At 34.6% G+C, this 17,305-nt stretch overlaps 1 protein-coding gene across 2 annotated transcripts in view; it reads right to left on the bottom strand.

Moving 5' to 3' along the window:
- Positions 1 to 1,681: 1,681 nt before the first annotated feature.
- LOC133534619 (hemicentin-2-like) overlaps positions 1,682 to 17,305 on the bottom strand; it is a 42,110-nt gene continuing 26,486 nt past the window's right edge. For both annotated transcript variants that reach the window (XM_061873817.1, XM_061873818.1), the window contains exons 4-7: positions 17,002 to 17,212; positions 13,161 to 13,288; positions 8,483 to 8,651; positions 1,682 to 2,606 (exon numbers count right to left, since the gene is read on the bottom strand). In XM_061873817.1, coding sequence (XP_061729801.1) covers positions 2,497 to 2,606; positions 8,483 to 8,651; positions 13,161 to 13,288; positions 17,002 to 17,212 — 618 coding nt within the window. In that variant the 3' untranslated portion in view covers positions 1,682 to 2,496. The remainder of the gene's footprint in view (positions 2,607 to 8,482; positions 8,652 to 13,160; positions 13,289 to 17,001; positions 17,213 to 17,305) is intronic.

Below are 17,305 nucleotides of genomic sequence, written 5' to 3'. Positions count from 1 at the left end.
GGTACTAGATTTAGAGTACTGGGCTAGTGACCCCAAGAGAAAAATATTTTTAGATTTTTTTTTATAATTTTGTACCTAAGATACATTTTGTGTCGACATTATTGATTTGCATAGTGATCTTAAAGTTCCTAAGTAATTTCAGATCCTTATTTTGATCGAAAACGCATTTCGATATGTTACGTACACATAAATAGATTAGGTATTTGATGTTTAACGTTACAGCTGCAACGATTTTGTTCATACCACTGACTATATTGGACATAAATATAAGAAGCCTTTTTTGCATCTCCCGATTTTTTAAATTCTGTTACAACGAGAACAATTTACGACAGTCCGTCTACCTATGTAGCATGAACACTTCTCATTCATTTCACGCCTGTCCTTTCTGGAAACCTGGTAAATGGACACCCTATCAGAGCACTTTTCCATTGGACTAGGTTTCGATTGGCTCCTTTCGACCGTGAGCGCCGCCGGCGAGGCGCTGGCTTGACCTAGCTCTAAGTTCTGTCGCTTTGTAATACTCGTACGTTGTATTTTAAATCTTCCCAGGTAGCACACATATAAAAAGGACCGAACTGCTTTCTTTCTTTCTTACACTTATGGGTCTGTTTTGCAAATAATATTAGTAGTTAGGTGCAAAACTGACTCAATAGAAGCATCTAATTAGAATGTGAAGTTTTATATACTTACTTACTCCTCTGGCGCAGCGACCCAAAGTGTGTCTTGGCCTCCAACGCGTATTACAACCACGTACGTATGGGAAGTTTTATATAATTAATATAAAATAATAGTTTGCAATTTGCTATGAACCATAATAACAAAAAAATAACCTTGACATGTACCGTTTTTTAGTTATTTAAAACTGGAAAATTAGACACTTTTGTTATTTCCAATAATTTTAATTTAGGAGATTCTCCAATAGGAGAAGTTGTGAGTGCATTTACGGATTATGTTTTAATTAGCCATTTTTGATGAAACAATTCTAAGTTTAAGAAAAATTAGTTTATAAATAGGGGAATAAAGAGATCTGAAAGTTATTTACATTACAAAGCGCTAAAAAAAGTTAAAAATGTCATTTATAGATTTAGATTAGCGAATATTTTGAAAATATTCGCTAATTAAAACTATTCATTATTATTTAATGAATGCTTTATAATATAATTAAAGGAATATCATGTGTATAACCATTGTCTTTAAATAGTTTTCATTTTATAGTTACTTAAATTACTGGGCCCAGTGGACCCCAAAGAGAGTAAATGTGTTTCAAACTAGGGCGCGACTGGTCTAGTGCTTGCAGAAGGAGTTAAAAATAGAGTTCCGTTCATAATATTCCATAAAAATCGTTGAGCGTTATATTTTTCGGTCGTCGCGACAACTATTGTTACTACGAAAATAATAAGCGTTTTAGTAAGAAAACTAATGTAACATATACTTTTGATTCACGTTTTGACGTTTACTCAGGTCCTACAAAATTTGGGTCAGCTTTGTACCTGTGCTTAAAAGCAACCGGTTTTTGAAATTATTATTATACCTGTCAGTTTGTTTCTTCAAAGGATCAGCCATGGACTAGCTACTACTTACATACATATTCATAACAATAATGTTTCATTTCACATTTCTCCTCGGTATGTCTCATTTGATGGATTTGAACTTTGTTCTTCAATAAATAAAAAAACACAGAATAAGTAGGTAGGTATAATTGTATATCGTTTTATTCAGAATCAACTTTAATTTGAGAACAATGTAGGTAATTACCATTATCCTTATTTACTAACTACAGTTTGATTTATTGTTTTCTCCTCATATTAATAATTTGTAACCGTATTTCGAATTCTTAAGAGCAATTTGACAGAAATCCTTACAAGTATTAGACATTCAATCCAATTTACAGTATATTCACTAGTCAATCCAAGAATACTATAAGTACGAGTAGGTTCTATTGATTTTGATAGCTAGAAAATATATAATTTATTAGGTAGTATACAAAAAAAAAACTTTTCGAAAAATTATAATTATATAATCAACCAATTTAGATGCAAGTTATTTAGTCGATCGTTCTTTTCAAGGGTTCGATGCCTGATTAAAATTAATTGAGATGCTAGTTAAACAGACCTATTTATTAAAAAGAGAGGAATTGAGAAAATTGTACTTATACTCCTTAAATTGGTACTTCCATGCAAATCGTACCCATTTCTACTGGTCTTGAGTAAAGTGTTAAAACAAAACGTGTACTATGTGTTGTACTTTAAATGAAGCACTCAGCAGTTATTATTTTATTTTACAATTTACCCTGATATTTTAGATTCTAAGTAAATTTGTAACATTGACACTGGTTTTTGCGTTTACGATTCGATGTTTCACATCTTCTCGCATAATCTTAGGTAGAACCTTAAGTTTACCTGTACGTATTACTTTTTACAAAACTGTATTTACACTTAAAAAGACTTAGAATATAAATTTTGGCGGCTAAGACTATTTTATTTCACCTCACTTCACTTAGTCTATTACAGTCACTTTAAACAATGATACACTAATAAAGATAACTACAGGTAGCCGTAACCTGCTTGGCCATTGGGCGCTGCCTTGCATCGCTGCTGGTGTTTCCCCTGCAACAAAAATGTTTTATATCTCAATGTTCAATGTCTATGAAGCGGGTTGACACGGATACGGTCAAGGAGGGAACAGTGGCTTGGTAGAAAATAGCTGGGTACAGTGGGTTATAGTGGCTCAAGCCCGTTACGCGCAAATAAAACTTAAACTTCGTAGTTCAATAAAACTTAAACTTTTGTGGAATTGTTCTCGTTTCGAACTCACGAGGTGGCAACAAAAGGGAACACGCCCAAGAGTTATACTCACAATATCTTTTCCACAGTTTTCTGGTAATTTAAAAAAAAAAAGTAAAATTGAGTCTGACTTTGTAAGTAGGTAATAAAGCAAGAAGTTGCAAACGAATGGGAAAAAAAGGTAATAAAATATGCTTGTCATACATTGCTAATAAAACGGTTAAATTTGTAATTTTTCTAATTATTAGTTGTGTGTTCGGTATATAGAACAATAATAGTGTGATGACCCTATTAGGCGTAGGAACGCGGAGCCGAAGCAAGTATATATATTACCGTAAAAACCTGTCTCTAGTTAAAACTAGTATTCCGCTACGTCTCGGTGAAAATGCGTTTTCACTGGTCAAAACCAGTTTACGAAAAGTGCTTTGGTAAAAACTAGTTTTAACTGGGATTTTTCGGTCAAAACTAGTTTGGGCAAAGTGCCTCGATAAAAACTAGTTTTCGCTAATCATTAAAAATGTTGACTAGTGAAAACGCGTTTTTAGTGGTGAAATCTAGTTTTCACGGAATTTCTCAGAGCCAAAAGGTAGTTGCGACGACGAGTGAAACGAGGAGGACCATGTTAGGTTAACTGGGACTGGGGACTGGGGCCGGAGAGCTCTAGAACCGACTTTATGTATTATTATATAATGTTGATTTGAAACAAACCTATTCACTCAGCAGCTCGAACAAGGGTAATTAGCTGCTTAAAAATAAAATGACATTCAAGTGACCTTTTGTTTGAATGCATAGCTACGTTCGCTTAATAATAAGTTCGAAATATTTGGACCTTTCACGTCATTAGCAAAAAAAAAGAGACAATAGTAGATTGTTATCCAAGGGTGGAAAGTGAACCATATCACCCGAGATATTTTGGCCAATAGTTCGAGGGTGAGATGGTTACTTTTACCCGAGTTAAACACTCTACTCTTCATTTCGACTATGAGGAAAGTCGAACAAAAAAAAAGTAGGTTTTTTATAGATATATTTCTTTAGAACAAATTATTAATAGACACATACAGAGATTGGTAAACGACATAACAACGATGAAAATTGAATTAGTTAAAGTTTACAGAGAAATTTGAACAATTTTAAAAAGACAAATTAATAGTTTTGCCAGGCATATTTATATTAGAAATCTTCTGAGACACTTGGGTCTCTTGTATGTTGAGAGATGCAGGCACATTTTGCTCGTCAAACTGAGTATTTTGTCTCGAAAAATAAGGGACTGGATCCGGATCTTGGGAAGTACCAGGTTGAGGAGATACACTATTTTTGACGCTATTTTAGATTTATTTTCGACGGAGTCCTCTACGTATCCCTCGGCGACGGTACTTGATTTCCAACCACCGTGCCGTTTCGTTGATATGCTAGCTCCAGAATCGGCGAGTAGGGTGGCGAAAACAGTGTCCTGTGTACAATTCTGCATTCAGCAAATTCAGGAATTAAGCAATTTGTCGTTATTTATTTCCAATTACTTGCTTTAAACATCTACCACGTTGATCATTTAAAAAATATCGGTCCGTATTTACGTTTGCTGGTCTGAGAGCTTCGTACTTTTCTACTAAACTTGTAAATTCTTTACGTACTACAAACTGACGGTCTATTTTGGTTTTTATGTTCAACAGTTTCACTAGTATTATCTCGTTATGTTTTTCGACATCATGGACAGTAATTTGTGAGAATTGGATGCTTCTACAGGCGCCGCATATGCCAAAGATAAGAACAACCTGCAATATTTATTCATTAGAACATGTTAAAATGTAGGCTGACTTACTACTATACTTTTCGACTTTTTATCAAAACTTGGTACCTACCTTGGTTGCTAAATAAATGTCATCGGAAGGGTCATTCAAGAATTTCTCTTTTTTGAGGAGTAAAACCCTTAGATTTTTTGTTTTTAAAGTTTTGAGATAGTCGTTTTAAAAACTTTGTTCAATTTGTGAAGTTTTTCAAATTCACTTGATGCTTCGTATTCATTACTTATTTAAGCATAGAGTAATTGCTCCAAAGTGTGGAAGGTTGTAATGATTTAGACATTTCACTGAAATAAGCCAAAAATACGTTTTCTGATAGCGACTTTACTGTTTTAACGCTTCTTCAATTCATGAAGTGCTCATATGGCTTTAGGTAAGTATCTTTGTTTTGAACATGCAGGTAAAAGATTATCAACCACTGTTTATGCTTCTTCTTTAACAGATTCAGGAGTTAATTCTATGTTTAAGTCACTCGAATCACTTGAAAAATCAATTTTCAACCAGAGCAAATAATGTCCCAATAGTTTATTTAGTACCGATACGTATTCCCACCTTTTCCTAATTAGTTTAATAATAAATCAGTATAAAAATGACGATCAATATTTAAAATATTATTATTACATTACATTCATTCATTCAATTTCACTATTTTAAGGCGCGTATACATTAAGGCCATTTCAGACTCATCCCAATTTAAGATCGGATTGTCTATAGTTTTTTTATTTTTTTTCCGATCAAAATATAAATGGCACCAATTCCAGTTCTTAATTCTCTTAACCGTCAATATGTACATTTTTTTAATAATGCAATGCAATTGATATTTAATTACGATAATACTTGTCTCCATATTTAGCTCCTTGCACCACCTGTTGACTTTTGTATGAGTTCTCAATTTCCTGCTTACTAAAGGTTGTCTGGAAGAGATTGCTTTTTAGCGATAAGACCGCCTGTTGTTACCTGATTCTATTTTCCTTTAAAATTTATTTGTAGTTTTACATGTATGTTATATGTATAATTGTTGGTGCAATAAAGAATATTTACTTACTTACTTGGTCTGAAAATGCGGAAGCTAGTATGAGAGCATTAACTGAATAATATGGCATATATGGCGGTATATGCCATATTATTCAGTAAATCATAAAATACTTTCCACCCTAGGGTGGGAAATGCAATTTTCCACCTGGCTATTAGCCTATGAAAGGTGAACTTTCCGATTAGGAGAGATGAAAAATAAGCAATTCTACTTTTAATGATCTCCACTATAGTTGACAAATAGTAGTATCCGACAATGTTTTTTTTTTTCAAAAAAATAGTCGATTGAACTATCACTTGATGTACGTTATTTTTGTATTATTTTATTGCAATTTCTTTCAGTATGTTTTATTGCGGTAATTAAACTTAATTGTTCAAATACCTTAAGAAAATATGAGTGAAATAGTGATGAAAAAGGATTAAATTTTTCAGGTTGCATTTTTACCTTCCAAATAAGTTCTCACTGCTGATGTGAAAAGTCTTGTCTTGTGATCAAAGTTATTTCCATCTCATGTGCTTTTAAGTCCCTTCAGGAAACGCGTGTTTAAGAACGCGATACGGAACTAGTTTTAACTAGGGAAAATGCGTTTTCGATAAAAACGGGTGTAAGTATACGGTAACATATAAAAGGTTATTTTGGGAGTTTGAGGAATTGTATTGTATATTACCCCTCAGCAGATCGTCGAAACCGGCCTTTGTACGAGCTAGAGGGGTCAACTGCGAACATCGAAGTTCGCAAATTGCGGGCATCTTTCTCTTTTGCTCAAGTTAAGGCTTGATTAGAGTATTAGAGAAAGATGCCCGCAATTTGCAAATTTGGGTGTTCGCCCTCGGCATTAATCCAAAGCACGGAAAGGTGAAATGTGAGCCATTCTTAAGTGACTTGTGTCTTTCAACCACAATTTAAGTGCTTGGAGCTCGATAAGGGATCTCAAAACTACAACGTTTCTTATTTCAAAATGTAATCATATATAATTTTACAAGTCAGACATAAAGATGAAAATATTTTTCTCTTCAATATGCTTGGAAATGTTCACCTTATTGTAGTAAAATTAGTACGGGAAGTTCATCATTATGGTCAAACACAAATTAAAAAAATTCAAACCTTTTTACTTTTTAAACACTAAGAATACGTAAACAGCCAATTATTATAGCCGCGGGCTGCGTCTAGACGACCCTTTAATATTGTTTTAATAATCTCGTGCGTGCACATGCAGCTTATATTGAATGGAATGGTACTGAATGGCGAATTGAGTTGTGCCTTTAAATTTAAAAAAAATAATTAATGAGGGAAATTGTTTTTGACGTTTTTGATGTGAAGGTTCGATTTCAGAGCTGATTGATGCTTAAATTATGATTATTTTACCTTATTTCCTCGCATGTTTTGCAGAAAAGCATTTTATATGCCTCGGCAGAAACAGCAATACGTGGATTCGTCTTCTTTGTCGAAACTCATCCACGATTTGCTCTTTCGCGACCTCTGCAATAATGTACTATTACGGTATGCTGTTAATAAGCATTTACTTTTAGGAGTCGTTAAAACGATGAATATGTACTTTTACTAAACATAAGCGTAACTTCAAATACAGTTTCTTATAAAAGACAAATCTGTATTAATAAATACTTTGATAACTTCCAATACAAAATTCAATTCGCTTTTTGAAATCAATCTAAGCCCGCGAGATTTCAATCAAAGCGGTTTTATAAAAAGTAATATTAACGAAATCGTCTGAAAAGTAATTTAAAATTTCATTTCTATGCAACATAGAACGAGACGTTCTTTAAGAAGTTCGAAATGATAGAGATAAGGTGAGTTGAGTTTTAATGATAAAGTCTGTCATCGAACCTTCTTTATTGACCTAAGTACCAAGTGTCTTTCGATTACGGGAAATTATGACCTATTTTTGAAAATTTTATAAAATTAATTATCACAAATTATTTGAACTACTGATTTGGACACAACATCAATATAATTATAGGATTACAAAATATTCAGAATAGCCATGTAAAATCCAGATTCTTAAGCTCAATTTATCCTAAATAAGGTAACTTACTTATCTCATTATCGACAGAACTTAGCGCCCATTTTCTTCTTCTTCTTAATTCGTGTGAGTTAGGTCGAGAACCACGCATTACAAAATTGATTTTAAAGTTGAGTTTTACCAGCAAAAAAATTTAGAGATAAGTATACTCGTATTGGATTGCTGGGCTTAAATCTTGCCCTGATAGTGCCACTGTGGTTGAATTAGTGGAATTATGTAGTGATGAACAATATTCTGTCTGATATCATTATTAAGGTCAATAAAATTGTAGTAAATAGGTATTCTGAATAGTAAACATACTCGTACTATAATAGTCTAAAATTAAGTAGTGCGAGTGCTTAAGTGCGAATAAAGTAAATTGAAGAAAAATAAGCTTCTTTTCGACAAGTTTGTAATATTGATGGTGGAGCATATTTTATTCATAACTTTCGTTGACGTACGTGAAGTTATTTTATTTTCGTGTGGTTAATGCTCGTGGTTTTGTAATACCTCCAACGGTTCAGTGTTAAAAGTGAGATTTTTGATTAAACAAATGTCAATACAGATCGGTATCGTATCGCGGTAACATCTTATAAGCTTTTTTCTAATTGGGAAAAGGTTTTGATAAAGTTTTCCCCCCACTGACGACTGTTTTCCAAGTTGAATGTAAGAACTTCGCTTTGCTTCGCTTTGCTTCGCTCCCTGGATCGATCAATTATTGAAAGTCAAATAAAATAAAGAAGGGTAACTCTTGAAATATACATCAAGACTCGAGGCAGGCTATGTATTTTGAATCGTCGTGCTTTTTTGATAACTGAAAAATTAAAAGAAAATGTATAAATTTACTTACCAGTAAGTACATGTACTCTCGCTGAAGCAGTCAGCGCGTTGTCCGGCGCGCACTGATACGCGCCTGCGTCTGACGTCCTTGCTGACTGTACTAGCAGCCTACTGCTGCTGTGTGTCCCTTTTTCAGTCACCAGCGATATACCGCCGCGTGTAGAGTCGAAGTTTATCGTCTGTCAGACAAAACAGTCCTTGATATAATTTTGCAATAAACTAAATTTTAAATAGCGGACTTGGCCATTTTACAGTCCACGCCGACGAGCTTGTGGGCGTTACGTGTGTTGTACTTCTGTACCATGCTATGGGTTTTATAGGCTGTTAGGTTTGACCTCACATACACAGCCACCTGCAAGATGACTATTGCTGGTAAAGTCAGTATCCCCAGTTTTTTAAAATAGGATCGTGCAGGGGTGTTGTTCGGGACCCGGGCGATTATCCTAACCGCGTGCTTCTGGAGACAGAATATCCTCTCCCACTCGGCACAGCGTCCCCATAGCTCCGCACCGTACTGGATCAGTGAGTGCACCGTGGCAAAATAGCACGAGTGCGCGACCTCATCCGACACCAGTAGCAATTAGTATAAATTACTTATAAATGCAAAAGTATGTAAATAGTCGTATATGATTTATAATCGATCGAATCGACGATCAGTTTGGCCTAGTGGGTAGTGACCCCGCCTACGAAGCCGATGGTCCCGGGTTCAAATCCTGGTAAGGGCATTTATTCGTGTGATGAGCATGGATATTTGTTCCTGAGTCATGGGTGTTTTCTATGTATTTAAGTATTTAATAAATATTTATATATTATATATATCGTTGTCTAAGTACCCTCAACACAAGCCTTATTGAGCTTACTGTGGGACTTAGTCAATTTGTGTAATAATGTCCTATAATATTTATTATATTATTTATTTATTGTTATTATTAATTGTTACATATTTTTCAAAAGAGTTGTTTAATGAAAAGACATGTCAATCGTTTATCTTTTTTCTAATGCTAAAAAAACTAACTATAGTAATTTAATTTATTGGTGCCTTTTTTCGATACCTTTATAATAATAAGGCATAAAACCAGTAAGTTTAGTAAATTATATTTTTGCAATGCTATGTAAAACAAATAGTATATGAATGATAAATTAAATAGTTATTGTAATGTAAAACAAATATGATATGAAATTTAACATACACACGAAAAGCTTTTACGATATTTCGCCACATTTCAACTATTCATTGCTTCGTGCAATATCGGTAGATGTGGGTTTTGGATCGGATTGGCTGACGTGGAATATATAATGACGTCCTCGCCGTGCGTGATGATGGTCGAACGCGTTTGGTTACTCGGCTTACAACCAAATTGAACCGCCGGGACAGTGTTCAGGCTTTCTGTATTTTGTGTTTTATTCGTCAATCGATGAGGCAACTAGAATTCGTTTACTAACTAGATATTTCGGTCGGCTCCGTTTGTTTGTTGTTAGTCCACATAACTAATAAACGGCATATACTTTTAAAGTGTAGTAACAAAAGTTTTACCAAAAAAATCTAGAACTTTAACAATACTTAAATGAACGCTTGGCCTAGGTATTTTTAAGCCGCTTTTATAACCCTTGACTTTGGCGCTTTAATCAAACGAGTGCGTGGAATTGAATAATAGTATTTTATACAAGCGCGATACAATAGAGAGATTTTCAGTCGAGTACTATGTAGTACTTTGTTTAGGCAACGAAGCTTGCTGAGTTGCCTAAGTAAGGTACGAGATTGAAAAGCTTGATTATATCACTATTGTATATAATACTTTTTTTTACGAATCATCTACAATAGTTACCTAAATACGAGTACATAATTAATGAAAATTGGTAAGTATCTCAGTAGACAAAAATGTAGGACAAAAGACATAGTCGCGCGACTCTCGCCCCGCGTCCCGTGCCCCTTTGGTATTTTCTATGGGAGCGTGGCGACAAGTGATTGGTAATTTTTATAGTTTACTAAAGTGTATAGAAATGGACCTTATACAAAATCTTAATTCAACCAGAAGAAAGTATTTATGTAATCATGTTGAATCATGTAAATAACTTACTCGTATGTACCACATTTTATGCAGAACAAATGATTTGTTTAATTTATTGAGATGTCAAAATATTTAATTTGTGACCTATTACATATCTTGTCACAGTGACAGGTATGTGGTCTCTAGCAACTTTCATGTTGTTTGTCACTGTAATAAGGTACGACATGGGTCTTTTGACTCTACCAGCCTGCCAATTAAATACTACATAGAATCTTCGTAAAATGTAGTCATGCATGTATCTAGTTGAAATGTTCCATTTATTACAGCTATGGAATTCTTGTAAACCGGAGTATAAACATATAAAAAAGTCTTAAATTAGACCGCATAATGAATGTGTAGGTACTTACTACTTGTAATTCTAACGAATGAATTTTTAAAATAAGAATATTTACATATCATTATCATATTTTCTTGATCATTGTAACTTGGATAATTATTATTATGAAAGCTGATGGGTATAACTTTTTTTTTAAAGCTGTGGCAGGTTACAAGTTTTTGTTGCATATTAACCGACTTCAAGATTTCAAAAGGAGGAGGTTGATGTGATGTTTTTTTTTAATGTTTGTTACTTCATAACTCCGTCATTTCTGAACCGATTTTGATAATTATTTTTTTGCTTGAATCTATATATATACAGATTGGTCCCGTTTTTGTCAAAACTCAGTTCTGATGATGGGATCCATGAGGAATCGAGGGAACTCTTCAAATGTGAAGAGCATACATATAGTGATTTTTGTATTTTCATCAACAAATCAAGAATTGACATTTAAAAAGTGAGATTTGTTGAAGTGGAACTACTGATGATGATCTTCAACGACGCATATTTCACGTTTGGCGATTTGTCCTCTTCGCTGTGTTTATGATGCAAATTTGATTTTTATGACATATTTTTGTTAAGTTCGAGTTCTGACAATGGGGTCCATGAGGGATCCAGGGAACTCCTCAAATGTTAAAGGCATATATATAGTGATCTTAGTATATTTATCATCAAATCAAGCATTTACATTTGTAGAAGTGACATTTGATGAAGCGGAACTGCTGATGATGAACAGAATGGAACTATTCAGCGCCTTATTAGTTCACGTTTGGCAATTTGTTCTCTTCGCATGTTTGTGAAGCAGTTAGGTTTTCAAGGCACATTTTTGCCAAGGTTGAATTCTGATGATGGATTCCATGGGGAATTGAGGGTACTGCTCAACTCTTTTAAGCAAACTAATACCCATTTTTATTATTATTTCATGCATGGTGTGAAATAATTTATTATAGATACAGTCGAATACCCTATTGCGGGTATTTTACCAGTCTTTTTAATTTCATTGTATGAAATCGAAAATCAACAATAATCTTTCTTTCACCGGTCTCCCTCATTAAAGTCAGATTTTTGTCTTAAAAAATATTTCCTATTTTTTAGGGTTCCGTACCCAAAGGGTCAAACGGGATCCTATTACTGAGACTCCGCTGTCCGTTCATCCGTCCGTCTGTCACAAAGCTGTATCTCATGAACCGTGATAGTTAGACAGTTGAAATTTCTACAGATTATGTATTTCTGTCGTTGCTATAACAACAAATACTAAAAACAGAATAAAATAAATATTGAAGGGGGCTCCCATACGTATGACGACCGGTCTGGCCTAGTGGGTAGTGACCCTGCCTCCGAAGCCGATGGTCCCGGGTTCAAATCCTGGTAAGGGCATTTATTCGTGTGATCAGCATGGATATTTGTTCCTGAGTCATGGGTGTTTTCTATGTATTTAAGTATTTATAAATATTCATATATTATATATATCGTTGTCTAAGTACCCTCAACACAAGCCTTATTGAGCTTACCGCGGGGCTTAGTCAATTTGTGTAATAATGTCCTATAATATTTATTTATTATTTTTATTATTATACAAAAGAGTGATTTTTAGATAATGGTACGGAACCCTACGTGCGCGAGTCCGATTCTCACTTGGCCAGTTTTTTATTTATGGTATAAATATATATGGTATAAGACAGCTAACTTCCGCAATTAAAACTTTGCATTCTCCTTATTCATAACTTAGCAACCTCTTACAAACGTCTGTTAAATTTTGTCTCTTTCTAACACAGAAAAATGACAAAATGCCGGATAGAGACAAACTAATATCAACGGTTTGTTTAGGTTTCACAAGTGTTCATGAGTAACGTCGATCGTTATTAGAGTGATTTGCAATAAAAATGTACATAATTAAGCCCAGTTAAGAAGCAATAATTAGTCTTAAGTTAATTGATTCAACGGTATTACGAAAATTACCAATGTAGATTGTATTGTATTTACTGTATTTGTTTCATACATATATAAGTCGATAGTATACTAACTACTGTGTGTGTGTGTAACTATCGTAACACAATCGGATCAATTAACTTTTGACTAATTATAGGTCCTTAACTATGTGCAAATTTTTTGCCATTCACACATTCGATTATATCTTTATATCCATTTAATAATAGAAATAAAATTATCTGCATCATTATTACAAATCACTGAAATTAGTTTACTTGATACGCACATTACTCATATTATCCATCAAACGAAATCGTCCAACTACTCAAAGCGACAGGATGCTAAGATGGAGCACGGTCCTTAACCTGTCTTACCTTGCCTCTGTGAGTCCAATTAATTGTGTTCGGGGGCTCTGGTGTGTGCTTGACTATACATGTCAGATTTATGGTGGAGCCAGCGTAGATAAATAAATCCGGTCCACCCAGTATTTCCGTTTCTGGTTCTGCAAAAAGAGACACTAAAATAATGGCCAAATAATGTCATACAATGGATACAAATAATGTCAAACAATTTTTTATCCAGCATCCGATTTAAATTTTGTTTATTTATTTTTTATCAAGTGAACTAGTGGATAGCACTTAATAAAATAACGAATAATCGGTCATATATGTTGATCTAAAAATAGAAAACTTAAAGTGCACGGTTGTGTTATGCGATAAACGCAGCGTTAAAAAATTACAATGCGCTTACCGCTGCGTTCACAGCGTAAAACAATGTATTGTCATTAGATTATCTGAACCCCTAGTGTAAATTTATTCGATTGCGTAACGTGACGTACGCGTTTGCGTTGTCATTTTGTATGGGATTTAGAAACAGCGGGCCAAGCGGGACGTTTTGGAAACTCAAAATCCCATATAAAATGAGACTTAACGCAAACGCGTACGTCACGTTACGCTATCGAATAAATTTACACTAGGGGTTCTGATGTAAAATGGTGTGCGGCAAACGCATCGCGTTTAACCCTGTATTCATCGCATAAAACGACCGTGCGCTTTAGAAATGACACTCGTTTACAATGAAAACCCATCAACTGAAGCTTTACATAGTCAGTACTACCTATTTCAAGATAACATAAAGCTCATATGACAGAAATGTGAGTTTATAACTTCTCAAATCTAAATGAGCACACCCCGTGTTAAAAACAAAACTTACTTCATATCAAAATTGTAATTGTAATTTTGTGTACGTACTAAAACTAGCACCTACTTACATTTTTAGGGTTCCGTAGCCAAATGGCAAAAAACAGAACCCTTATAGATTCGTCATGTCCGTCTGTCTGTCCGATTATGTCACAGGCACTTTTTAAAAGGTTAAACGAAACAAAGTACGTTTAATGTGAATCTGAAACCAAAGCTGCACTAATTTGAATGAGCCCACCTCGCATTAAAATACAAATATTACGATGTAGTCATCTAGTCGCGCCCATTCTATGTTTTCTCGTCAGCGATCTACGTACGAGTATTACGCGCACTGTTGTCCACTTACCTACCCCCTAATACAAATACTTAAACATACTTACCGGCAAAATAATAACAAGTGCTTATTGTAATTGTAATCAGTGTCTATCGCTCCTTTTGTGACATGGAATATGTAAATAAAATGAATATATTTAAGTTCTCATTTTAAGTGAATTGTACAAATTCTTATGAGAATAAAGAATCTGTAAACCGAAGTACCTATCAAAATTGTAATTTTGCATACCTACGAGTAAATCATATGACTCCTCATTCTAATACCAATTGACCATGTTCACTGTCGAACCACGAAACTCAGAAATAAATGTACAAAATCTTCAATCTGTGGAAGTAAATATTCACACCAAGATTAGCTCTTTGACATGAGTATGTCGGCAAACAAGGTACGACACGGATGTTGGTGACAGAGTAGAAGCAAACAATATGGCTCTGGGCGAAGCGTCCCATTTAACTTTGCCTCATGTACATTACGAGGCATTAAGGAATTACTTTCCCTTCAATTTTTCACTCCGCCTGTCCTTTTGATGTGTGAGTGACTGTGATAATGAAATAATACACCCTCTATTTCGAAACTTAGTATGTAAGAAGGTTATAAAAGGCATTTAGTGTAAATTATTAATGTATCTAATATGTGAATTACATTATTATTTATGTAATTTAAGAAATATATATTAGAAAATTATTCCCGCTTACAATAAATATAATGGCGTTCTTCATGAACACTTTTCAAGTCTAACAAACCCTGATAGAGTCGGTCAAATTAATTCTGCAGCGAGTTTGATAGCACAGAGCGTGGAAGTGTTATAAACGTAAATGTCTATGAAATGATGACGTTTAAAATCTAATTAATTGTTTGTCCTTATCTGTCATTTTGTCATTCTGTGAAAGGGACATAATTTAACGTTTGCTAAATTTTATGAATAAGGGGGTTAATCTCAAATAGCCAGATTTTTGTTTGCTTTAGTAATAACCAGTAAATAAAACAATAAGAACATTTTGATTTAGATTTTGACTTGTGTAAATTTACCAACATTGACTATTAGTTATTTACGATACAAGTGCAGAAGGATAGGAAAGGAAATTATAGATAGGAAATTCGCAACGAGTGGTGATAAATTAGAACATGACCGAAGGGAGTATTTAAATCGACACGAGTTGCGAATTACCTATTCGCACGTGTATTGTACAACGTTTTACAGCACATATGGCTCTTTAAAGTTTCGACATATGCATGGAAAATGCTCATTCTCGCACGCGTGCGGGAAAGTAGCACCATATGTACTGTAAAATATATTATATGATAATAGTAACGAATAGTTGCCAAATTTAATCTTAATTCCAAGAATACTTATTACATTCAACTGGCTCTAGCCATCCATTACTTTTGTTACTTTTGTAATGCGTTTTTGCTATTCATTTTCCCGTAATTAGTAGATTTAAATATTGTATTACATATCATTGTATTTTTTTTTACAGTAATAAACCTAAAATAATAGAAGTATTATTATTGACAAATTTAGGATCTCTCGGCGTTTCAAGGTATGTCGAATACATAATGCGGTAAGTATACATATGAAAAAACGAACTGACTAACGTATGTGGCTCAGCAATTACCCACATATGAAAAGTGTTCCATATATTTTGGTTTGATTTGCGTGGCGTGTAATGTGTAAAATTAAATTAAATTAAATTATCATTTATTTCAGATCTTTACAATCCATAGATTTTGTTAGTTTATCTAAGCTACGTACCTAATAACTAGTGTTAGTATTTACTAATTACAACTAAACTAAACTAAAAAGTAACAAAACAACGTACAGGTCGCCCAGTCACAACTACCAGGTGCCTCCATATTCGACAGTCGCATCTATCGGATAATACTTTCAGAAAGCTGTTGGGACTGCTTCTCGCTCGCTTGAGTATGTGTGTGGAAAATCATATCCTCGGCTTCAATCTTTTTTAAAATACAGCACAATATATGAGTGGTACCAAAAAATATCCCTTCGGTAAAAGGTTAATAACTTATTCTTACTTAACCAAACGTGCAATCGCATTAAACCATAAAATATCACAATGTATATATTTATGCAATATAATGGTTAAACAAAGCTGTGCTGGATCCAATAACTTCATCGGAAACTTAATCCAGGGTAGGACAAACAGATAAACAAGTGGCAAGCTTCCTGCAGTCGTGGCTTAACTGGAACGAGCCGGTTCAAGCCGGATACGATTCCAATTAGAAGGTTGGCAAACCTGCTGGAGCGAGTAGCACGGGACTGAACAGTGTCGTTTTAATCAATGGGTTAGCACAAATCAAGATGGCTTCGGGAGTACAATGTAAAGATACTTTGAGTGTAATTTCATTTTATTATTAAAAATCTAGTCGCTTTAGCTATAAATCGGGGATGTAAGAAGATTGTTAACGTGTTTAGGGAATGCGGCAGACCGCACATCAAATCCGCAGCATACTTTAATGTGGATTTGATGTGCAAAAAGTAGGTAACTTATATGTAGGTATATTTTTTGTGTGAAGCAAACGCTCACTCCTCATGTTGGGGAAAATGGGCGGGCTATGAGGCGAGATGGAGAAGAGAGATCTAGTACTCGCACTTGCCAGAAACGCGCCGTTGAGGAATAGATCTATAGCACTCATCCCTCAGAACGTGACTTGTAATCTTACCCACGATACTGAGAAAGACTGCGTGCCCAATGGGTGGCGTGGTGGAGATCTGGCACTCATACTGGCCGGAGTCGCGACGCTGCGGGGAACGGATGCGCAGCGCCCACTCCTCAGAGCGTGGTTTGTGCTGCGCCTCGAACCGCTGGTCCGATGTGTACGTGTAGCGCCCCACCGTCAACAGGTGGATGTCACGATGACGCACCCATGATACCTTCACCAAAAACAGACCATAAATCATACCCAAATGCGAATAGTTTTGCATATAGGTAACATAATTATAACTATAATAGAAAGCAGTAAGTTG

Source organism: Cydia pomonella, chromosome 2, assembly GCF_033807575.1.
Source record: "Cydia pomonella isolate Wapato2018A chromosome 2, ilCydPomo1, whole genome shotgun sequence".
In the NCBI taxonomy this organism is placed as follows: Eukaryota; Metazoa; Arthropoda; class Insecta; order Lepidoptera; family Tortricidae; genus Cydia; species Cydia pomonella.
Note: the sequence above shows the minus strand (reverse complement) of the source record. Positions and strands in the feature narration are given on the sequence as shown.